Source organism: Lytechinus variegatus, chromosome 17 (assembly GCF_018143015.1).
Source record: "Lytechinus variegatus isolate NC3 chromosome 17, Lvar_3.0, whole genome shotgun sequence".
NCBI classification, from domain to species: Eukaryota; Metazoa; Echinodermata; class Echinoidea; order Temnopleuroida; family Toxopneustidae; genus Lytechinus; species Lytechinus variegatus.
This window is the reverse complement of record NC_054756.1, coordinates 22,553,440-22,578,555: the sequence shown is the minus strand read 5'-3', so window position 1 is coordinate 22,578,555 and position 25,116 is coordinate 22,553,440. Positions and strand designations below refer to the sequence as shown.

Here is a 25,116-nt window from a genome sequence, read left to right as displayed (position 1 = left end):
AGCACTAAATAATTATTTTCTAACGCAATTTTTTCTGGGCTTTATTTTTGTAACATATCACAGACATAGGTGACAAGTGTGACCTTCTAGCTCATATTTTTAAAAAAGTCAAACCAATGTTAAACAATCACTTTAAGGACACAACAATTACGATTTGGCACTGCACATGCTGGCTGTCGAGCCCACGATCAAGTGGTAAATGTGGACTGTCAGGAGTATGTGTACGTTAGATTTCTATTTCGAACAATAAGATATAGATGGGTGGATGGATTCGAGGCTACCTTCAGATATTAGGAGCAAGCAAACCGGGAATTCGTTAAAATTAGTTATTTCTTTACGAAATTCCGAACATGAACACTGTCGTTATTACAAACATTGTGCATATCCAACCATTGCGATTGCCAGATGTTTTGGCATTCCAAATCACCCTAATAGCATTATACTCCCGAGCGAAATAAGAGAAGGAACATAAACTTAGATAAATACATAATTCATTAGATGATATTGTTATCTTGTTCCTTAATTTCATTTTTCAATTTTTTTTTCTTCCCACCAGATAGCATTAAGGAACGAGCTAGGAATACATCGACACGCCTTTTGTCTTCGAGGTGTTACGTTTCAAAAAAATTGCCATAATAATGTTATATTGGCTGCTATGACTTCCAGAATTTTTCGTCACTACTTTGATTTTGTACCTGTGTCTAAATCATGTTATCACTTGTCTATCATAAAATTGTCATATGATAATGGACTTTATTTAGTCATGTTATGATTATGTTCGTATTGTATTTTTTTCTTAATTATACAATGAATGCAGAAAATCTGGCAAATATTCCGATTTTCAAAAACTAAATTACCTGGGGCCCGTTGCAGAAAGAGTTGCAATCAAACGCAACTCTAAAAATCACGCGCAACTTGATTTTCAACCAATCAACAGCGCGCATTTTTGACTTTCGATTGATTTTTGACTTGCGTTTAAACGCAACTCTTTCTGCAACGGGACCCAAATGAAATTGACAATCTTATTAATACAGTATATTTGTATTATTTCAAGTAAAATCTATACATTGCGTTTCACCAAAAAAACGAGATTTATCGATAAGTTATCAGTACCTTATCACAAATAGAATAGACAACGTGTTTTTCACCGGCTTGGGCGACGTTGCATAGCTGGAATTTGTCTGCAAATTCTTGCGCACATCCTTGCATATTCCCTCTGGTTTGGTGCATGAGGTTTTGCAGGAAGATGACAAGTCCGACATCTCGGTTAAAGCCAAGTACACCGGACTGGAAGTTCTCTGGTCGGTTTTTGAGGATGTAGGTACAACGAGTTCACAAACCACGGCGCCATCGAGGCTGCCCATGGAGACGTTGTCGGACTCTTTCTTCGTAACGGTTATGGTAAAAGAGCAGGAATTTCCTGGAGTCCAGGATAATGCCGGCTATCGACCAGGGCTTATCAATTCGTTTCAATGGCTTAAGCTTACAGCAGTAACTGATCTGACGACTGCTCTATGGGCATGAAACCGGCAGTATAGTCATGATAACCTGATTAAGTAAATTGCATCCATACTGGATAAACCAACTTCTTCATAATATAGAGCGCCCTATACAAGGATTGCAGGATTTCTAAGGTTGTATAAATGTGTGAATCTTTGTCTGTGTGTCTGTGTCTATGCATGTCCCAGCCCCCCCCCCCCCCCCCCGCCCCTTTCTCTCTTGAAAAATCAGAGCCCACCTCCGAGGAGAAATCCCCATCTCACTTTACGTTGCTCTGCTTTTTTGGCTCTCTCTATCGAAACAAACTCAAAAAGGAAGAAACCAACAACAAAATGCATCATTTTTGTTTAATTTCATTTCAGTTCTAGGCACATGCTATAATTATAACATTTATCGCTCTCTCTTAAACACGAACTTGATATACATATTAGATTGTAAGCCGGATCTCTATCTTTATAAACCCTTAATTGGTTTAGGGATAATGATGATAACAATAGTAACAATGATAATAATAACAATACTAATAATCAAAATATAGTGATAATAATGATGATAATTAAAACAATGAAACTGGGTTTCCTCGAAGAAAATGTTTCTGTTCAATTTTGGTTTGATAAGTTTGATTTTAGGTAATTTAGTATTTATGTTTAGATTATACATATCCTCCCTATATGATCATGTTCAGGATTTACATTTTACCCAAGTCATGAAGCTCTACACTATGTGCAAAGTAAATGATGTGCAGAATATTGATCCATATCAGACATTGAAATAGGCAGATCCGACGTAATCTTGGCCATTGTAGTCCCACGTCTGCACTTGTTGTTCCTGTCCACCATTGATGGTGAAGGTGGTTAAACCGTTGCGATTCTCCATGAAGCAAACGGTGAAGATTGCGAGTTCGAACTCCGGACTTGCCCCGTAGAGGATGGAAGAGAGTTCCTTGTAATACGAGGAACCATTGGGGGCATCAAGACGAAACTGCATTAGGATTTGGTTTGGCTGCAGGTCGATCGACAAGGGGAGAAAATGGATGGTAAGAAACCAAGTATAAAATGGATCCATATATCGCATTGATGCTGGCAAGTTTGATAGCTAATAAACATTACGGGGGCCTACATATCTGATTGTTAAATCATTAAAAAAAGTACTTTGTCATTGTAGAACTAATTTAATGGAGATATGGGTGTGAAGAAATTTCAAAGCATATGCAACACGCATTTGAACTGCATTTGAGCTCCTCTCGTTAAACCCAAGACTTTTCTATGAAAAAACGTAGCGCGCGTTTCAACTTCGCGCGCATTTTAATTGCAATACACCCTGAATACCACCGCGACTACTACCACCTCCGTTGTTGTGACCATACAAAAAGAAACAACTGGGCCAATCTTGGAAAGGGGATGATAATTGATTGCTATTTAATTTTACGCGTGTGATTTGGGTTGGCTGCTATCCGCCCATACCAAATAACCGCCGAAATGCACAATAAACAAACTGTGAGTGACTAAATTTAAAAATTTGCTAAATTGATTCAAACACAATAAGAACCATCGTAAGTATCGCAAATAAAAATTTCCAATAAAGTTTCCAAAGTCCCGTGAACGGTTATTTCTTTTTCAATTCTTATAGCAATGACAAACAATATAAAATGCAACGTTTCCCTTTGTTTATCGGCTGAACAGGCAAGAATCGTCACGAGGAGTCAGTGGTACAGTAAATGAGATTAAATTGTTATACAGGGCCGCGGAAGCGGGGTGGGGGTTCAGCCCACAATTTTTTTTCCCAAACCATGTAAAAACGTACAAATGATCATACGATTGTGATTTTTTTGCATGGTCACCCCCCCCCCACACACACACATTGAAAACCGTCCCGTTGCCCCTGTCATTGACCCCAGTCGGAAAGAAGTTCCAAGTTCCTCAATCATGTCATTTGACGCCATGTTGTTGATGGCTTTTGTGACATTTAAAACGGCAAAGTAGCGTAATCATCATACATGGAGCGTTGTGGCCCAGTGGATTTGTCTCCCGACTTTGAAACAGAAGGTCGTGGGTTCGAGTCCCAAACATGGCGTAATTTCCTTCAGCAAGAAATTGATCCACAATGTGCAGCACTCAACCTAGGTGAGGTAAATGGGTACCTGGCAGGAATTTATTCCTTGAAACGCAGCGCGCGTAACAGCTGCGCTGCTAAAGCCAGGGTAATAGACCAGTTCGTAGTTACTTCATGGACAATTTCGGTCAAATGACCTTTCATTTCTTTCATTATGATAGGCAGATTTCAAAGCAAGATATTACGTAAGCTTGCCTTACACAGCAGGATGAAGAAATTGAATAGACCAGGTGACTAGAATAGCACACCAATGAACACCTTATGAAGGTATTTGTTGCATTCCTACTTTGAATGCATATCATAGCATGTTGCACAATGTTCTTGGTAAACTGTGAAATACCAGTCGTTCGTGGACGCATTGTTGTCTTTTGTGGATTGAGATGAAAACCACTATTCAAAAAATATATGAATAATCAAGACATCAAAAATGGTGCTTATCTCATTAGATCTTAAACCACCAAGTCACTTTCGTACAAATGACCTTCCTCTGATCATGCGTAGAATCTTTTGATCGTGCGCAAAAAGGAACTACGAACTGGCTTATTATTCTGCATATACTGTAGAGCGCTTAGAGATTTCTGACAAAGTAAGTATTAAGCGCTATAAGCAAGCATAATTATCATTCGCTGATGCTCTGCAAATCGCTCAACAGTTGAGTAAGCATTAGGAAACCTTTTTTCCGTATCAGCGTTTGCCAACATTGAGTAAGGATTTTTTTTCATCCACACCTCTTCAAACTTTGAATAAAATATTTATCAACAATATTAATCATAAAAAATAATATTTTACTTAAAAGCAACGGTCTGACTTTAGTGCACCTACCTCGTTCTCACTGGTGAAGCCATAGTAGTTCACTTTTCCTTCCACTTCGTCCTCGTAGAATGCAAACCAGTTATGATAGCCACTGACTTTACTATTCTTGACCTCACCAACGAACACGTGCTCGAAACCGGAGGTGTCCAGGGTGCCACCAGAACGGGAGTAGGGCTCAAACCACATCTTCTCAACTTTTGCTCTGAGATCAGATACTGAGGAAACGTAGCCTGGTGGCAGAGAAAGAAAATGAGAATAGTAGTAGTAATAGTAACACTTATTTACCAAGGGTATATAGTTACTCTCAGCTGTAAGCGTTGATCTTCCAGCAGGCACTGCATAACATAATATGTTATTACTACCCTTCTCCGTTCTCATACGTCGAGTGCCTGACAAGAAGGCAGAATGTTTCATTTTCATAGCCTTTGGTATGACTCGGCCGGGGATCGAATCCACGACCCCCATCCATGAGGCGGGCGCTCTACCACTGAGCCACCATGTCCGGTTCCAAAAACCCACGGCGACCGGGAGTGGGGATATCGTATCTCTAATATTATTATTTTTTTAATTCATATATTCATTTTTGTGGGGGGACCTGTCAGTGCATATACACATATCGCCTACATCTTGAACAGTTCTAGCCCGCGGGTTTTACCATGTGGCAGAAGTATGAAATACTCTTTATGTAAATAATAATAATAAAAGCTCTGGTTGCCGTGATAAACATGCTTGATTTATCTTTTCTCATATTGTACACAATATATATGAGAGAGGAAGCCAGAATTTTGACAAGAGTGAAATAAGGGCTTGTTTCATCGACGGTTTTCAGTGTGACAATATCCAAACGGCGCGCACACCGAAATAGCCATTCGATACCGCAGAATGGGGCCAAGGCCTTTCTTCTCATTTCCGTAATTTTCGAATCTTGTGTGCTCACTTAAGCTTTAGATATCGGGATTTTTATTTCAAAATCAAACAAACCAAGCAAGAAGTTGTGTGAAAAATATCCATGGTTAGCAATTGCATTTTTTCCGATAACCTAAGAAAAGGGCCTATCATATTCCACATGTTCATTCAAGCATGAAGGATTAATCAAACGCCTTTGAATCATCGAAGCATGCTAATTGGTCGTGAACATAACGAAAAGGTTTGAGAAAAGATCATTTCAATTACCAAATTGAGACGATACTTTTCGATTACATTTTAAAATCGTATTTTTTGTTTTCATTGAATGTTCATTGAACCGTACAATGATGAATGATGTTGAAGATACTCTTTCCAAAAATAATTGTCATCATATTCAATCATTTTCATTGATAGAAATGTGTAACAAAAATGAATTATAGCAAGTTTGACTGATGACTGATAGCCTAAAAAATTGCATCGTCTTTTAGAAAGTGTCATTTACAAGCATTCTATTATTTCATGATGAGAATGTGGACTTTGTTCCAAGAAACTGAAATCAAAGTCATGCAATTTTACTTGTGACTTTTAAAAAGTGACAATTTTGCCTTCTGGTGGTGCTCACTGAAACATGACATAAAATACGTCCCTTAGATTCACTCAGAGGGTAGCTTCCATTTACAAAATTACATACTTGCCCATGTAAAGATATGTTTTAAAATCCCAGTGCTTCAGAAATTATGGATGTTTAAGGGGTGGGGGCTACTTTATATATATATATATATATCATATACCAGTACCAGTTTATGATGAATTCTGGTTATAATTACCAACTATCTCTCGCCACGTTTAAAATTCATGTTCTTAGATCATGTAGATTTTCATTCTAAAAAGAATCACTTGCCCACTGATTGAAAAAATTGTAAATAATATATATATATTATTCAGCAGAGAAAGTTTATTCAGGACGGAATACTAAAAAATGGATAGCATTCATTACCCCTTCCTTGCAGGTAATCGTATGTTAGGTCCATCACCTGGGTTCCGAATACAGCATCAAGAAAGCTCTGGACCTCTTGACTCTCCAAAACTGTGTTGACATCTAAGGTACCAGTGAGGAGTTGGTAGTTATCAAGAAGAGCCCTGAACGTCGGCCAGGTTCCGGTGGAGATCCTTGCCTGACTCACGTGGGTGAAGAGACTGTAATCATAAATGGGGGAAAAAGGGTGTCGAAATGACTTAAGAGAGAGAGAAAAAAAAGGTAATTCTTTCTTTTTAAAGGTGTGATCAGATAGTCAGGCAGCATATGTCATGATTTACCGTCCACTTCGAAAATTTGGCTAAGTCTGATTTTTTCACTTTTATGTGATTGGTGACATCACAAGGAACAACTTGCAGCTTGGTGACAAATTTCTGATGGTCATCTTGACCATATTAGGGATCAAAATGGTGTCAGGGGTCATTTTTTGAAATTGCTCCAACTCTGTCGAGTGACACATCAAATTGTTTTTCTTGTTATACTGAGCAAGAAATTGTACACAATCATATACTCTAGACCTTCCTTAAAAACGTTATGACTGGAAATGTCAAAAGGTCAACCAACTTTTGATAAATGACACTGAAAGTGTTCAGAATGCCCCTTTTCCGTGTTTTATTCATGTGTGTACTTTAGTTATTTTCGATTTTGATAAGTCCATCGCCAGAAGTCATTATCCAGAAGATATAAAGGGTCAAGACAAGGTCAGGGAAAGGTAAAAAGGTCAACAAACTAGCGTTCATTGGAATCCAAAAAACACTAAAAGCGGTTAGAATTTTCGAAGTCTTATTTTTCGTGGGTTCTTTATTTTGAAAAGTCTCTATCTAAGAAGACATTTTATATAATGGGGTAAAATATTCTTATTTATGAGCAAAACCGGAATAAACAGAGATAGACGTCGAATACATTCAATGTGGTATCATGGTATTGCCTTGATACCTTGAAACGACTTAACAAACCCTTATGCCATTGAAATAATCTTCATGATGTGAAAAGTGCAACCAGCTCTTTCCGATTTTTTTTATTAGGAATTCAATTCAAGTTCAATTCATTTTCAATTTACTAGTCTTTCATATGTAAATAAGTATTTCCTTCATTTGCTTTGTACAGAATATTTTAATTAGCAGAAGTTATTGTAATGTACATGTATTGGGGTATAAGTATAATACTATATTGACAGAATAAACACATCGATTGATCAGTGCTCCAGCTCCTAAGAAAGATGCCTAACATTTCATTTGGATGAACTTGCGAATAAGATGATGAGGTTAGGACTGAGGATGATGGACTTCAATTGCTCCTCAATTATAATTCTAATGTGTGACGGTTATATCATTTCTGTCAAAGAGGCAACATCGTGCAGGCATGCTCATTGTAGTCATTGGTGTCCATTATGCTGTTATGATATATTATGACCATTCGATCTCTGGAGCCAAGAAGGACGACACAATCTGGTGCATGTGCTGTTCTGAGCTTATCATTGGGCAATTTTGCATTTTGTAAAGTGAAATTTATAAGTATTTAGAACATTCTTTTGTTCAATTATATCTATTTTTAAGTAAAAATGCAAGTCTTCACAATTTCTGGGGGCAGCTGCCTCCCCCACTGCGGTATATGTGTTGTATGCTCTGGAAAAAAGACACACATGAATAGTAGGCCTACAAGCCGTGTTAATGGCAGCACATAATCAGAAATGTGTAGTCCTTCTTGACTCCAGAGATCGAGTAATGGTCAGAATATAACACATCCGCATGATGGACACTAGTCCTTTGTCAGGACTGTTCTACTTTTCAGTTGCGTTATTGATCAATGAACACAATCTTCGACCTCTACGCCCGAAATGAAAACAGCCGCACGATTTCCTACCTGTCTACCATAGGGCGTGAAAGAGGGGATAGCGCGATCACTGGGGAAGGCGCGCAGGAGATGGAGAATGAAGCAAATGGAGAGAAATAACAAGTACACCGACGTCTAGAATGTAGACTAGATGGACACCCGTGACTGACTACAGTGAGCATGCCTGCATGATATTGCCTCTTTGTCAGAAATACATGTAATATAACCGTCACATATTAGAATTAATTAAGGAGCAATTGGAGCCCAGCTTATATCATCCTCAATCCTAATCTCATAATCTTATTCGTACTTTAATCCAAATGAGATGTAAGGCATCTTTCTTAGGAGCTGGGAGCACTGATCAATCGATATCTGCTAACATAGTATTACACATACTGTATACCCGAATACATTACAATAATTTATGGTGAATAAAATATTCTGTACAAAGCAAATGGATGAAATGTATCTTTACATACCAAAGACAAGTAAACTGAAAAGGAAATGAACTTGAATTGAATTCCTAAATCAAGAAACTCGGAAAGAGCTAGCTGCATTTATATCATCATCAAGATGATACGACTTCGAAGGGCATGAGTGTTTGTCAAGTCGTTTCGAGATATTCCTGCAATACTTTGATACCCCGGGTGGGGGCACTCGACCAAAAAAGTGGTGGGGGTGTGCCGCGGGCGAGACAAAAAACGGGGGCCTTGGAGCGGGCTTATTGTAAAAAGGAGGGTCCTCGGAACGGGCATCGGAACGACAAATGTTTGTGAAAACGGGGGTCCTTGGAACGGATCGCCAGCGTGTGAGCGCGTATGCATCCCTACGGAACGGTCATGCGTGCATGATGCAGCTAGCGCGGCTTCCGCCGGGGAGCTCTGCGGCCGCTTTTCACCAAAATTGCAGCTCATTCATTCGGAGCGGCGTAACGAAAAATATGCGATGCTTTGGAGCGGATTTCTCTCTTCTCTTTTCTCGATAAGAAGAAAATGCTATGCCTTGGAGCGGCTTTCTTTGTTCTTTTTCTCAACAAGGCAAAAATGCTATGCCTTGGAACGGAAATTTGAGTGTGAAAATGGGGGTCCCCTCCGCGGCACATACCCACTATGCATTGTATACTGAGTGCCCCCCCCCCCCCGGATGATACCACGCCGAATTCGACGTCTATCTCTGTTCATGTATTTGTTCCTAAGTGAGCACGTACATTTGACCCCATTTTATCTAATGGATGATATCTACTTAGATAGAGATTTTTCAAAATAAAGAACCAACTTCTAAGATTCTAACCGCTTTTAGTGTATTTTGGATACCAACGAAAGTTTGTTGACCTTTTGACCTTTCCCTGACCTTGTTTTGACCCTTTGTATCTTCTGGATAAGGATTTCTGAAGATGAACTTCAAAATCGAAGTTAAAAAAGTACACATATGCATTAAAGCACGGAAAAGGAGCTTTCTTAACACTTTCAATGTAATTTGCCATTTACCGAAAGTTTGTTGACCTTTTGACATTTCCGGTCATAACTTATTAACGGGAGGTCAAGAGTATATGGTTGTGTACACTTTCTTGTTCAGTAGACCAAGAAAAGCAATTTGATGTATGACTCGACAATGTCGGGGAAATTTCAAAAATTGACCCCTGTTGACCCCATTCTGACCCCTCACATGATCAAGATGACCATTAGAAATTTTCACCAAGTTGAAAGTTGTTCCTCGTGATTTCACCAATCACATGAAAGTGAAAAATCAGACTTAGCCAATTTGTCGAAGTAGATGACATATGCTGCCTGACTAAGAGCTATGGAGATACGCGCAAAATCAGTTAACACTTGTCCCGTTCGGAGAGTAATATTTGATTTGCGAGGAAACATGCAACCAATCGACCTCCACTCTCATTCGTGGTATCAGGTTACATTTCTCGAACAATGCCCGTCTCTGTAAAGGGACTTATTGATCTAGCTAGCACCCACCCACACATCCACCCACACACACGTACATACATATTATGTATATAAACTCCTCAAAAAAGCTTGGAAATCTGACTTTGATCGATTATACCTCCTCAGTTTTAGTAAATATCAATGAATTAATCATTTAATTCTCTTTAAAATTACACCCTACATGATATGATTATTGTTCACATGGAGGTGCAGTGCCTTGAAATGGGGAAGGGGGGCAAGATCAAAATTGAAAAAGTTGCCAAATGACACAATTTTGAAAGTAACTGTTCTTTTTTCAGTGGTGATGAGTGAGTCAGCGGCTTCTTTTGACTTTGATCGATAATCCCTCCTCGATTTTAATAACTATTAATTGGTAATTAATATCAATGAAAAGGTCATTTAATTTTATTTAAAATGATACCCTACATGATATTATCATGGTTCACATGGAGGTGCGGTGCCTTGAAATGTGGGGCAAAGTCAAAATTCAAAAGTTGCAAAGTGATACAATATTGAAATTCACCGAGTTTCTCAGCGGTTTCTGTTTTCATGTACATTAACATCAATATTAATATGGAATCAAACACACCTTTGCACAAGCAACCACACAACATACAAACAAACATCCATGGGTTTTTAAACCACCACTTAAACCATGATATCTCACATAACCATCACAACATAAACCACAACAAAACATAAAAATGCAAAAAGCTGGTGCTTGATTTGAATGGATTTTCATCTCTATTAAAACAGACAAAAGAATCATGTTTTGTATTGACCCTTCATCACTATTTCTGCTCGTTTTGCAGTTTTCACTTCAGACCTCACCAAACACTTTTGAATCCTGCTCTTTTTTGTGATGGTATGATCATAGCAAGCGTAGTACCATTTTAAAGGAGATTACATAATCTTTTGAATGAAAACCGGTGTGTTGGGTCAGTTGGTAGAGCGTCCGTCTCACAACCGGGAGGTCGGGGTTCAAACCCCGGCCGCGTCAGACCAAAAGACGGACGTTAAAAGATGGGAGTTGCTGCTACCCTGTTTGGCGTTCAACAATAAAGGGATAGAGCCCCGTCGATCTGGCGCTGCACGGTGGCTGCCGGGCTCACGATCAATTGGGCAAAGCAAATTTTCGGAGTATTTCATTTCATGTCTATTTCGAACACTAAATTATGGATTTTTTTTTTCATATTAAACATGCATTGTGTAGGATTGGGAATCGGGAGAAAAAAACAGGTCAAACTCATATTTCCATGTGTGTGTGTGTGAGAGAGTGTGGAATATCTCCGAAGGGGATGAATGTAGAAAAGTCGACGAATTAAGGCTCAAAATTTCATGATTTAAAAGGTTTGTGCCATTTACCCATCTTAACGCGCGAGAGTTATTATTATCATTATTATTATTATAAATATTATTGTTATCATTATTCTTATTATACTAACAGTATTAGTTATTGGCACTTTAACACTCATCCAAACTTTCTCATTCTTTCTTTTCTTGTGCGCCTCGGGATAGAATACTTCTAGATAGATGGCGCTATATAAATGTCTATTATTATTATTATTATTACTACTACTACTACTACTTCTAATTCTACTACTCCTACTACTACTACTACTACTACTAGCACTACTACTAATACTATCATTATCATTTATATATTGATTGAATTTTGAATCGTTTGGGAATTCGTAGGCTCTTTCCAAAATGTATAATTTTACTTACGGCTGCGATGATACATCATTTCGCTCCGGGACACTGGTTACGGGATTTTGCTTATTGACGACCAAGTCAGAGCCGCTAAGACGATTGACATCAGCTTCCCATAATGCTTCAGTTAAAGACGAAATATCACCTATTCCTTTCATGTATGATAAAAATGAGTTTATATTAATACGAATGAGAGACTTCACTTTAGGCATGTACATATTCTGCTCGAAGAAAATGTGAAAAAAAAATCATGGTTAGTTCAATTTCTTTCTGTCTTTTTTTTTTCAAGTCCATCTTTTTTTTCTTTAATATGATCAATGATGTGTACTACATGTGTAATCGAGTATCATCTAACATACCAATCTTACGGAATTGTAGGAGCCGTAAAGCAACAGTCACACAGTCACTTACGTTGAGTTACGTCCGCCGCGGAAAGACACGGATTAGTGGACGCAACATGGACGCAGCCATCTCTATGCATCTGCAAGGTCGGTAGTGGGCGTAACTCATCGTAACTGATCGGAAGTGAGACTAAAGAGACTTGCTTGACTCCCCCCCCCACCAAAAAAAAAAAATAATGAATAAATAAATAGATAAATAAATAGAATAAAAACAAAAATGACAACAAAAAAAGGGAAAGAGGGAAATGTGAAATTTGATGTCATAATTCGATTTTTTTTTAATTAAGAAATTCTTATTTTTTTGGTGTTTCTCAATTACATTATTTGGCCCGATACGCCATACCTGGCCCCCTTAAAATTGTTGGCTCCTTACGCCACAGATTGGTTTCATCACACTATGCAAATTCAAACATATTTAGAATAGAAATTACGCTATTTATCATGATAACTCAATTGTTCTATATGGTTGTGCGGAATTGTTTAGTGCAACGGCGGATCCGGGGAGACATATCCGGCCCGTGCCCCCCCCCCCTCCTTGAGAGGCATTGTCAACATTTTTAATGTTAATATGCCTTTCTATCACAAGTGTGTCCCCTCCTTTTTTTTAACCAAGGACCTTTTTTGTCATTTTTTCCTGTGAAAAATGTGCGGCGTCATACAGGATCCGCAATTCATGCAATTTTATTCAAAATCACAAAAACTGCAAGCTCTCTTTCTTTCTTTTAACACTCGGTGACGTAATGAGTTAAACAAATGTAAGGAAGCCAGATATGTAGTATTGGCCAAAATTTATGAAAGTTGAGAGCGAGCAAGCAACAATTTCCACGCTTTTTATTACAAAAAAATGCATCAAAATTTGATGTTGACATAAGAGTATTCAGAAAATCATATGGATGCGTTAATTTGACTCCTATCCCTCAAACCACCCTTTCGAGAAAAGCTCTCCCAGTTTTCTCGAAAGTGTGCGGGCACCCCGCCCCAACCCCCTTCCGCGAACGCAGACGATTCATTCCTCCCTGAACAAGTGGAATTCCATTAATTTAACATTTTATGCTTCAGGCAAGGAGGTACTAATAAAAAAAATCGTAAAAATTGAAATATTGTATAATTCAAACAATAAAAAACAAAAGAAATAGTGAGTGACATCATCGACTCTCTCATTTGGATGTAACTGGCTCGTTCATAATAACTGTTTTGTGAAATGAAGCGAAATTTTAAAATGTCATAACTTTCTAATTTTACATCCGATTTTGATGAAATTTTCAGTGTTATGCTTGTTGAATTTTTTTCTTTTTATTCAAATCAAGTTTTGTTGGGGTGGACTTGTCCTTTAAGCTTTCTAATACTGTTATTCCACATGAATAAGGATATAATAGGGTTTTGGTTTTGATAAAAAAAATTATTAATTTTGATATGATAAGGTCTGGAATAAAGGCAATGTTCTAAACCTTTAGTAAATGAAGAGGCTGTGATAGGAGGAAATTATAATTTGTTTACAAATTTTCGGCATTACTTCTATTTGAGATCGGTATGCTTGATCTGTAATGAAAATCATAAGTCAGAAAAAAATGGAACCAGTGGGATTCGAACCTGCCATCTACTGCTTTCCGGGCAGCCACTTAACCACCAGGCTATTCTGGTTCACGGCTATGCCACGATGAACTGGAATTCAAATACCCTCCTATCTTCATGATCTTTCTGACTCATTAGTATCCGAATGTCGTCCGCCGTGGACAATAGATAGTAAATGGAGAGGCTTTAATAGGAATAAATTATAATTTGTTTACAAATTTTCGGTATTACTCCTACTTGTAAGAGATCGGTATGCTCGATCTGTAATGAAAATCATAAGTCAGAAAAAATTGGAATGTGCATACAACTGTTTTGTGAAATTAAATGAAACTTTAAAATGTCATAACTTTCTTAATTTACATGTACATCCGACCTCGATAAAATTTTTAAGATTGGTCAATTCGCGATCCTGTGGCAATGTATACTTTCACTAGGAAAGCACATCGCTGCAAGTAGCTCCTTATAGTTTTCTTCTAGCTCCGTGTATTTTTCGATGTACTATCATGGGGACAACTGCGCATGCTCATGCTCGATATGTTCCCTCAGCGTTGAACTGCGCATGCTCCCTGACCCGAAATAAAAATATAATAATAAATAAACAAAATAAAATACAAGCTCTCGCTCAAATCTGAAAAAAGTGTAGAAGCGGGTCTAGATTATCATGCACAAAAAAAAATAATTTCATGGCGGCCTTTCATACAGGATTATTCAAATTATACCTAGCAAGTAACAAGGTGAGTGAGATCCGTTAGCTCTGTTAACACTTACCTGAACATAAATTGTCGTAGTCATCGCAACAGTTCCCGTGCTGCTTGCATGCATCGTTGCAATGACATGGATTGCTCTGATCGTACGTTTCCCCGCATCTCGACTGGCAAGAGTTTGGGTCACCAGCTGGTTTGAAATAACATCACACATGGGATTAATTCAACGGCCCATTTTACTTTCATTTGAACTGATTTTTAAAATTCTTGAGAATTTGTCATCTAACACATGCATCGGGGCCTGATGGGAATTGTAGATATACACGTAGGTGAGAGCATTTAACAATACAGGGAGGGGTAGGATTGGTTACCAGGAAATGGGTTTGTGTTGTTACTCTCTCCCATAGGCGGTAGAAGCGGGGGGGGGGGACGGGGGGACGTGTCCCCCCCCCCCTAAATTTTAGGTGGGGGGACGGTCCCCCCCCTAAAAAAATTTTCGATAACCTTTTTTTTTTTTTTTGCTTGTCAATTTTTTTTCCTGTGTCCCCCCCTAAATTCACGTGGACCCACTGAAACGTGTGTTGTCCCCCCCCCTAAAATTTAGGTTGATGACCTTTTTTTTTTTTTTTTTTTTGCTTGTCAAAAATTTTTGGGGTACTTGTCCAATTTTTTACATGTGTCCATCCCAAAATTTCAGGTAGACACCCCCAATTTTTTTTTGCTTCCGCCGCCAATGCTCTCTCCACCCGTTTTCAAGACCGGTATTTTTAAAAACTAAAGACTTCAAACGTAATCTTTTTTTATATTTCCCTGTATATCCCCACTCGCCATCCGACACATGGATCAACACCCCTGTTCTTGTCGATTGTTTTTTAACGACGCTTTGTACGCCAATTTGAATGATTTTATCTTATTAAAAATGGTTTTATTTTATAGTTCTCAGCAGTTAAGGCCATAGTAACCGGTGTGTTGGCTCAGTTGGTAAAGCGTCCGTCTCACAACCGGGAGGTCGGGGGTTCAAACCCCGGCCGCGTCAGACAAAAGACGTTAAAAGATGGGAGTTGCTGCTACCCTGTTTGGCGTTCAGCGATTAAAGGGATAGAGCCTCGTCGATCTGGCGCTGCAGAGCGGCTGCCAGGCCCACGATCAATTGGGCAAAACAAATTTTCGGAGTATTTCATTTCTGGTGTCTATTTCGAACAAAAAAAAATATGGATATATTTTAAGATTTTAGAAGTATAGGACCGCTAATTGGATAGAAGAGTGGAAGTGCCGTGGTGTAGCGGTTCTGTCAATCCAACCTCGCCTTGTAATCAGAGGGTCGTGTGTTCGAATCCCACTATGGTCTTGCGTCCTTTGGCAAGGCGTCAATCCACACTTTGCCACTCTCACCCAGGTGCTAATTGGGTACCGGTAGGAAACAACCGTCATTGGGGTTGGTTTAGCAAGTGTGCGCCTAACAGGCTGCTTGAAATGTTATGAATCAAGTGACCGGGTAATAATAATTGTGAAGTGCTTTGAGCAGTCGTAGATTGATAAAACGCTATATAAATGCCAATTATCTATTATCATCATTATTATTATTAAGAGATTTCGCAAGCGCACACAAGCTTTGTTACACTTAAAACACACTGTAAAAGAAAACGTCTCTTCGCTTCAAGGCAAAATCTTGCCGGTGCCAAAGGTAAATCGGTTCGGCAGCGTCAACTCCGAAGCCGCTTGAAGGCGCTCAATTAGGTGCGCATACCAGTGCAAAATATAAAGGGTATAACTCGAAAAAATATATATCATCATCATATCGCATATGTGAACACCAGATAAAGGCTGAAAGTACAGTGCAATACATAATATTACATGTTATATAATAATAGTAATAATGGTGATGATGACTGGTTTTAAAATGTTTACTATGTCAATTGTATATTATGTTCCACACGGCCCCAATGTAAATCAGTCTGTGAACTGTTTGGGCTTTTTAACCGTGTATAAACAAAATCAATCTAATCTACAAAAAAAAATCGAATCGAATCTATGGACGTGTCTTATAAATTATCAAAAGTACAGTGTTCTCCATATCATTCGCCAATCAGTCATAGCTTCATCTTGGTAAGACCTGGTGCCCTCCTGATTGCTGCCCCGTTCACCGACATTTTAAGGGACTGATTCTAAACTATCTGTTTTAAATGATTTTAGCCTTATCAAGGAGTTTACTGAGACAGAGACAAAAAAATGTATTAATTAAAAAAAAATATCCTTAAGGCATGGTCCGGGATGAAAATATTTATATCTAAATAAATAGAGTAAAATATTCACAGAGCAAAATGCTGAAAACTTTATCAAAATTGAATAACAGTGAGGACCTTTTCTATTCATTTTTCCCCGGGGACGAAATGGCCTCAAATTTTAAATTTTGGGTAATTTTTTTTTTCTTGGTTTTTTTTTTTTTTCTTGTCAAATTTTCATCGAAAAATGTGCCTCCCGTTTTTGAAAGTCCTCGATCCGCCACTGAAGGCGTAAAAAGGCACTTTTTAGTGCTTCAAAAAGTGAGGGGGCACCCCCCCCCCCCGCTGTTTACACTTACCTGAACATAAGTCGTCGTAGTCCGCGCAACAGTTGTCGTACTGCTTGCATAAGTCGTTGCAATGGCATGGATTGTTGCGATTGTAGGATTCCCCACATCTCGACTGGCAAGAATATTCGCCACCTGGTTTGTGATAACAGCACACATGAAAATTCAGGGGCCCGTTTTTTTTCTTTTGAACTCTTTATTGATCAAATTACTGGTATGTAAATCAATAAGCATCATATAAATCACAAAATAAAGTACACAAATACAAACCAAAAAAAATCCATACTGTACACGTCGGAAAGTTGGTTAAGAAAAATTATCCACATATCATGGATGTAATCAAAGTATTTTTTTCCAACAGAGGTACATTTCTTTTATAGTGCAATCCTTCAATATTCCTTTTTTGTGCAATGTTAAGTTCAATTAATTTCGCATTACAAAGATTTCAGCCCCCTTAAACATGGTAATGTGTGTTTACACTTTTCTTTTGAACTTTTAGTACCAAATGGTTTAGCAGGAATTTGTGGGGGTCTTTCCAGTCCATAATGAATCCAAACATTAGTAATGTCTTGCTAAATATTCAAACTTGACTTTGAAACTCTTGCCACGTTGCAGAAAGTTACGATCAAACGCATTTCTAAAAATCAATCGCAACTTGATATTTTCATCCTACTTTGGGTGTACATATCAGTCGACAAATATACACAAATTGTACAATATGTTTTTGTTGGGGAAACCTTCAATCATTAATTGTTATTATTTTATTTTTAATCCTTCTTCGAGTTGACAAAATACATAATTCAATGCTAAATATTAGCATTTATGGTCCTGCACATAATTAAAATTTTCGCTATCGTTGACGTTTTATTTTAATGAAATCTATTAAATTTTTCTTACCTAGGCACTCGGCGTAGTAGTCTGTGCAGCAGTCCCCATAATTGCCACAAACAGTGTTACACTGGCAATCCTTTGACGAGTCGGGGCTAGTATTACACCTACCGACGCACGAGTCAGTTGAGCCTGTGATTCACCCAATAAGTATAAGGTTAATTGACATAAAATTCGTTTATATTGACGATATATAACACCTGGGGCGGGGGCGTTTTATGAAAGGACTTGTCAGACTTTTTATCCGACAAGTCCCATTTTATCCGACAGTTACCATAGGAGCAGTGCCTCTCAGCCAATCAAAATCATGGAAAGATGTCAGATCTGACAAAATGTCGGATGAATATATTAATGAAACGCTCCCCTGGTGACCTTCAGATGATCTGATCAAAGAAATTGCTAGTTAGGTTTGGCTTCAATCACAAAGCAAATGATCAACTACGTAATTAATAACATGCTTTTAAGAGTAATTGTAACTGTAATTTGTAATAGAAATTTTCGAGGGAAGGTAATTGTAACTGTAATTGAAAAATTGTGATTGACTTTGATTACTCTCAAATACATTCCTTACTTAATTCATTATTCAATTTACTCTGGATTGCAGATTGCTAATTTCGTTTTTAACTTTCTTACATGAAACTGTATCTTTTCCCATGATATGGAGGAGAGTGGAGACACTTTTGCTATAAAGAAGAGCACTAAATGCATGGGTGGCGCTACATACAAAACATAATATGATCTGATTTATGATATATATAGAAAGTACTTAAATTGTAATTGTATTTGACAAAAGTAATTGGTAATTGAAATTGAAAAAAAAATTATTGAAAAGTGATTTTAATTGAACATTTCTTCAATTATGTAATTGCAATTGTAATTGAAAGAAGTAATTGAGCCCAACCATGTCCTTGATTATAATGAAGTCGTGTAATATTCAAAAAGAAATTTTGGAATCCGTTGTTCATTATTTATCCGGACGGGTCTCGCGCTAAGCCGTGAAATCTTTAGTTTATGAATGGGGAGGGCTTTTCCAGACCCGGCCTATTTGGACGCTAATTTTATTAGCTCTAGCCCAGCGCCAAGCCCGCGCGCCCGATTTTTTTTATGGGTGATCGCAAAAGTATTGCCGAATCTGCTAAAGTTATTGAACGCAATGGTGCGGACTATTTTTAGCACGGACCTGGCAAGGAGCATAAAAAGCATAAATTACTGAAAACGGTAATATGCCATTCATCCTTTTATGAGATATAAATGCTTTTATGTGCTATGTTTCGAGAACTTTATTTATTTCTCATATTATAAACACCTTTTTTCTCCCACGTCACACATTTCTTCATTTTGTAAGCATAAATTCAAACATATACCATTTTGTCATAAACAATATAAAAATAATCAAGATTATAAAAGGCGTAAAACCATTTTAGAAACAAAGGCTTAGTGACGCGGGTCGTGTGGTCGAGTGGTTAGAGCATTGGACTCCTAATCGCAAGGTTGTGAGTTCGAATCCCAACTCTGCCATTGTCTCCACTTTGATAAAAAAGGCCCAAGAGTGATATCTGTCGTCTATTGCGTCAGCCACTATGACTGATTAACCTCGACGTTAAATGTTTCCAAGGTAATTGGTTATATACCAGCTTGGCGTTTACCAGCAAAAAATGCTGTCCTACGGGAGTTACCACAAACAGAAACAGACAAAGACATAGTGAAATTGGCCAGAATGAGCGAGTTGAATAGTGCAGAGAATGATAAAACAAAATGCAAGATAAATTAAGTGGTAAAAACATATAAATAGTTACCTAATATCCCTTGGGTGTGTACCGTAAGGCACAGGAGAAGAATAGGCGCGACCTTCATCTTAAAACAATTAGTCTTTCAGACAACGCAAAGCACTGCTCGAAAAACGTTGAGGTTGAGTCAAATAACCCAGCATTGAAGCGCCTTATATTACTTAAAATACATCCTGAGTTAATCTTCAAAGCGAGATAACGAATTAGTGATAACACCTGGTGCGCTGCAGAGGCATGGAGACCCCCCCCCCCTTTCAAAAGCAAACGACAAAAAGGTGAATCAACATGGATTTATATTAATATTTTCTGAAATCCATCTCAACACCAAAATTCCAACCTAAAATATCGATTGTATTTTCCAGATGTTTTGTTTCCCCGTCATTCCGTGCTATTTCTGAACGATGAGATGCACGATATGAGTTTATCAACATGATCAATACATGAGCGACTCTTGGAGAATAGCTTGGTCGTAGGAGACAACCTGTCATTACGATTTGGGTTTTTTTTATTCAAAAGAAAAGGAGAGAGAGAAATATGCAGAGACTACAAAAGACTTCCTTGTCGTTTTAAAATTATTATTTAAATGAGTCAAGATGTCATTTTGTTTAAGTCATTCCGAACTGATAATAATATTTTCTGCACCAGACCCTTTAAACTTGAGAGACTCCAGTCTAAAATCAATATGACTATAACAGATTATGTAAATTCAGACAAACACTGAAAGTTTCTTACAAAAACGATTTACAAATACGTTATTGTTCTTTTTTTAATTATTATTGCGGTAAAACAGTATTATATGCACGTCTCCATGAATATACAGTGAGCAAACTGAGGGTGACTCATATCCCGACAATTTTTTTATATTTTAATTATGAAATATCTATTCAAATCTCGTCTACCAATGACAAACAAAACATATTGAAACTGATACAATAACCATTGATGCAAGTTATTTTGCTACAAAGGGGCCTACTTTACACGAAAATATCGCCCTTATTATGATTTTATGAAATAACATACACTCTAAAAACAGAGAGTAAATACTTTCCTAATATCGGATAAAAAGGGAACATGCACGTTTGTTTGGTAATTTTTTACCCCTAATATTGGACAAAAAAATGTATGAATGGTAAATTTCCATGAAACATTTCAAATTTACATAGCATTGGGCATCTTTTTACTCAACAAACATGCATGTTCCCATTTTACCAAATATTGGGTAAACTTTGTGCAACTTAGTGTAGGAAACGAGAAAGGAGGACATGACATCATCAGCCCACCAAATGCATATTCACCAGGACATACATAAAACTGTTTTCATAAAACATAGCCACACTTAAAAGATTCAATTTAGTCTTGATTCGCAATCAGATTTCGATGACATTTTCATCGTTGTGCTCTGTGAATTTAACTCATTTATTCAGATATGAATATTTTCATCCGGGCGTACCCCTTGCAGGTTATGCTCCGTTTGTCAGTTCCTGGTGCCTGTTTCATAACGCTGTTCCTTCGTTACAAGCAACTTTACCAGGACTGGTTACCCTTTCTCAGCGGCTTAATCAATATAAATGAAAATTGAGTACGCGTAATATACCACAAGAAAGGATAACCAGTTGTTCGCAAGTCGATTGCGACTAGTCTTAGGAACAGTCTTTGACACCAGTCTCGGCGTCTGGTACGAAAGGGCGTGGTACAAGAAACATCTGTCGTCAAGAAGGACAAGGTCTAAAAAGATAATCGGGTTATAATCTTAAAATTGTCTCTCTTTTTGTTTTAACTTGGGACGTCGTTATTCGTTAATTTTTTAGCAACGTAGAATAGAAGTGCATCAGTCGTTCATGCGATACTACACACCGGTTCACGTGACATTCCCGACAGGTTAACACTCTGCCACTCAAAATTGTGATGAAATAGTTTATATCCTGTACCTTTATCCAATATCACATTTAATGTGAGATTCATCAGGTTTTCAACCAAATAAATGAAATAATGATTGAAATAAAGTCTACATCTTTGTGTTAACTCTAGACGCATAAGAGGAAAGAATAATGCTATGTATACATTGGATTTCAACAAAGATATTTTTTTTTTTCTAAATGCCCATTTTGACTTCTACCGGCTGCAATTTTCGCCTCTGCTTCTTCTAACTCGACCATTTTTACCTCTGCCAATTTTTTCCTTTGCCATTTTTTGCCTCTGCACCTCAAGGGAAGTGGAGGGGGTAATTGGAAACCCTTTTGATTACTATCCACCAAGGTAAAATCCTCCTTTCTCTCTCTCTCTCTCTCATTTTCCCTTTTTTTAGGGGGGGGGGTTGCTTAGGCCCTGTATTATTGACCAATAATTTTCCTGAGCATGATTTTTTTAAACAATATGTTTACCTTTGGCACACATTATGCATTACATGCTTCTAACATAGTAATAGTAAACATTTCTTTTTGCATTATAAAACGCCTCCATTTGCTCCCAAAGAACTCGGGTATTACCACCGCCTTTGTACTGATGTACCGAATCTCACTCGTTTGATTGCAAAATATTGTTAACTGTGTAGAAATGTATGCTGGTTTACTTAGTTTATTACAGGAATGGCGGAAATGAAAAGGAAATGTACTGTTATTTTTTAGTTAATGCAATGAATATTTCGGATATGACGTAACCCTTGGATTGCGGTCATGATTGTAGCATTTATTTTTTCCTGTCCACAGTATTAACATATAGGCCTACGTGTTGCTCGGTTGTTGGACTTAGGGAAATATCCATCGATTTTTTTTTCTTTTGACAACGCGCTCTATTTGAGGCCACCGTTACGGTAGCACTCGCAAAGTACTCGCGAAGTTCAAGCGCGCACAAAGTTCATATTGTTATTTTTTTTCATGATCGTGTACGTGTTGTTTCTCACGTAATGGTATGGTCCTTTATACTGATGGAGTACTTTTCATGTAGCTTCATGGTATTTTATGCGCAGAGACTCTGAATCTCTCGCTTTCGGCGGGAGATCTCCCGCCAAAAGTACATTTTCGCAAATCTCCCGTTTGAGATCCAATATCTCCCGCCCAGGCCATTCGGCCCCCGCTTAAAATGTATTTCCTCTCGTTTAAAATGGCCTTTCTCCCGCCCAAACACCTTTTTAAAATCTGAAATTTTAATTTTCATATCGGAGTTGATTATTCAAGTCGATAGAGAGCGTCAATGCTACGCGCGATCTATGCGTGGGATCGTTACGCTATATACATGTAGCTACGGTTCTGTGCCTCCATGCGTTGATCTTTTGTGGTGCGTACAGGCTGGCGCTCCCCGCTATGGGGCTGAGGCATGGATATTATAATGTTGAAATGTCAATAAGGTGAGGTAGTACTTAATGTCGTAACTGATTGATACGAATAAAGGTATTGCAAAAATGTACGGGTATGTCGATGCTTTTCAATTTCATATGCATGCATGAACAATGATATATGAAAAACAGTTTTATTAAGCCAAAATGTATGATTTGATTAATTGACTGTTATTTACTTAGTGCCATCATGATATTGAAAAATTGGCTTAGGATAGCACAAGAGAACCCTACAGCATCTGGTCCCCGGCCACAATGCCTGACTTCGCCGCTCGCGCACATCAAGTTGGAGTATCCAGTTTGCGAGAGGATCTAGGCTGGAGAATCCCAAAATCTGAAGGTGCTTGGGGTTGGAGTCTCTGTATACGACAGAGCTCTATTCATTTTTTTATAACGATGGAAACACCGGAATTTCAGGAGGTGGGCTCCCCCAATCCAACGAACACTCGGATAGTTATGGGTTACGCTCGTGCTATGATCAGCACATTAAATGGGGGGGGGGGGGGCGACATAGCTACGGTAACTGAGAAACAAAAGGTAAAGACATGGTAGAGACAAAAAGGGGGATGGGGAAGGAGGGAATGGAAAGAGAGAGAGAGATGGGATAGACGGAGATACAGACACGAAAGAAAGTGGGGTCGAGGAAAACAAGATGGAGACGGGTAAGCAAACAAAGAAACTAGTTAAGGGAGCGGAACCAGGAGAGTGAAAGTATATGGAAGATAGAGAGAGAGGGGTACAAAGAGAGGGGTAGAAGATAGTGAGGGAGAACATGGAACATGGTTTAACAATCATTAGCAAGACTTAAATGAGTAATTTTATTCAGCGGATGGTAGCATGAGTATGAATATATTTATGGAACATCATCAACGACTCCCCCCCCCCCATACCCCATCGATCATTTTACATGGCACTACCACACTTCCAGGGAATAACCCGGCCCCAAAGATTTATATCAATTTCCTGTTGACATGGTTGACAGTGCAACAACTTTCAGTTCTGGTTTGGTACAATCAAATACTCTATACATACATTAGACTATTAGAGTTATCAATAATGCAAAGACTCTTCAAACTGAACACGGAGAAATAAACTTGATTTTCGAGCAACATATATTTTTGCTGGTCTAATAGTAAGGATCGAAATTGGACCAATGCCTGCTAAAGTTTTCCTAACACTGTTGGTAGCTATTGTTACGGTCAAAGCTGTGAATGGTAAGTAACATGAAACAGTTTGGCGTTTATTTTATGATATTTGTTCATACCATTGGGATACACATTTTCCGCATTGAGTGGGGACCGTAACACCGATTTATAGTTCAGTAGGATTGGTTTGGTTTGGTTTTATTTACCATATTAACATGATACAGATAACAACAAAATACAATTATTTAACATAAATAGTTAATGTAATTATAAAAGATACGGATGGATTACTCTATTCAGAACATTGATATAATGGTTCTACCTGTTCTTTCTAGATGTCAGAGATACGGTTTATAAAATTTACTGTCAATTTCAAATGAATAAAATTAATATAGTGCTATAAATACTTTCTAGAAAAATCTTCATACTTCTTCAAGGGGCGAATTCGTCCTCCAAGAAATTTGACCCCCCCCCAAAAAAAAACAAGGCCTTCAACCATATTAGTAAAAGACATATCGCACCAGAAAAGACATTGACAAGCAAAAAAGAAGTATTTTCAAGTTCAAAGGGGGCCACTTGTGGCACGTAAGGGATCAGTTGTGACTCGCCAGGGGGCAGAGATACGTCCGTTGGATGAGTTGTGACTCGTCGGGGGGGGGGGGCAGTCTGCCCCCATGCCACCCCCCCCCCCCATTAGATACTCTAGTGATTTCTTCTGATAACCGTGAAAACCCTGTGCTTTACTTTTAGCTGTGACGTCATGTAGAGATCGATGTGGTAACTTTGATCGAGCGAGCCATTGCCAGTGTAACGGTGCCTGTGCACGATTTGGAGACTGTTGCCATGACTACCTGACTGTTTGTAAT

At 38.2% G+C, this 25,116-nt stretch overlaps 2 protein-coding genes across 2 annotated transcripts in view; one reads left to right on the top strand and one right to left on the bottom strand.

The window, feature by feature from the left end:
* Positions 1-1,837: 1,837 nt before the first annotated feature.
* On the bottom strand, positions 1,838-19,911 carry LOC121431425 (poly(U)-specific endoribonuclease-like). Its single transcript, XM_041628995.1, has 8 exons — positions 19,784-19,911; positions 17,997-18,119; positions 17,112-17,234; positions 14,595-14,720; positions 11,869-12,004; positions 6,329-6,528; positions 4,435-4,655; positions 1,838-2,502 (listed from the first exon to the last, which is right to left on the bottom strand). The coding sequence occupies exons 1-8, from the start codon at positions 19,839-19,841 to the stop codon at positions 2,260-2,262; spliced, it is 1,230 nt and encodes a 409-aa protein (XP_041484929.1). The 5' UTR covers positions 19,842-19,911; the 3' UTR covers positions 1,838-2,259.
* A 4,182-nt stretch (positions 19,912-24,093) lies between these two features.
* Positions 24,094-25,116, top strand: part of LOC121431421 (poly(U)-specific endoribonuclease-like) — a 28,871-nt gene continuing 27,848 nt past the window's right edge. Inside the window, exons 1-2 of the mRNA XM_041628988.1 lie at positions 24,094-24,319; positions 25,001-25,116. The exon at positions 25,001-25,116 is cut by the window's right edge and continues 4 nt beyond it. Coding sequence (XP_041484922.1) covers positions 24,259-24,319; positions 25,001-25,116 — 177 coding nt within the window. The 5' untranslated portion in view covers positions 24,094-24,258. The remainder of the gene's footprint in view (positions 24,320-25,000) is intronic.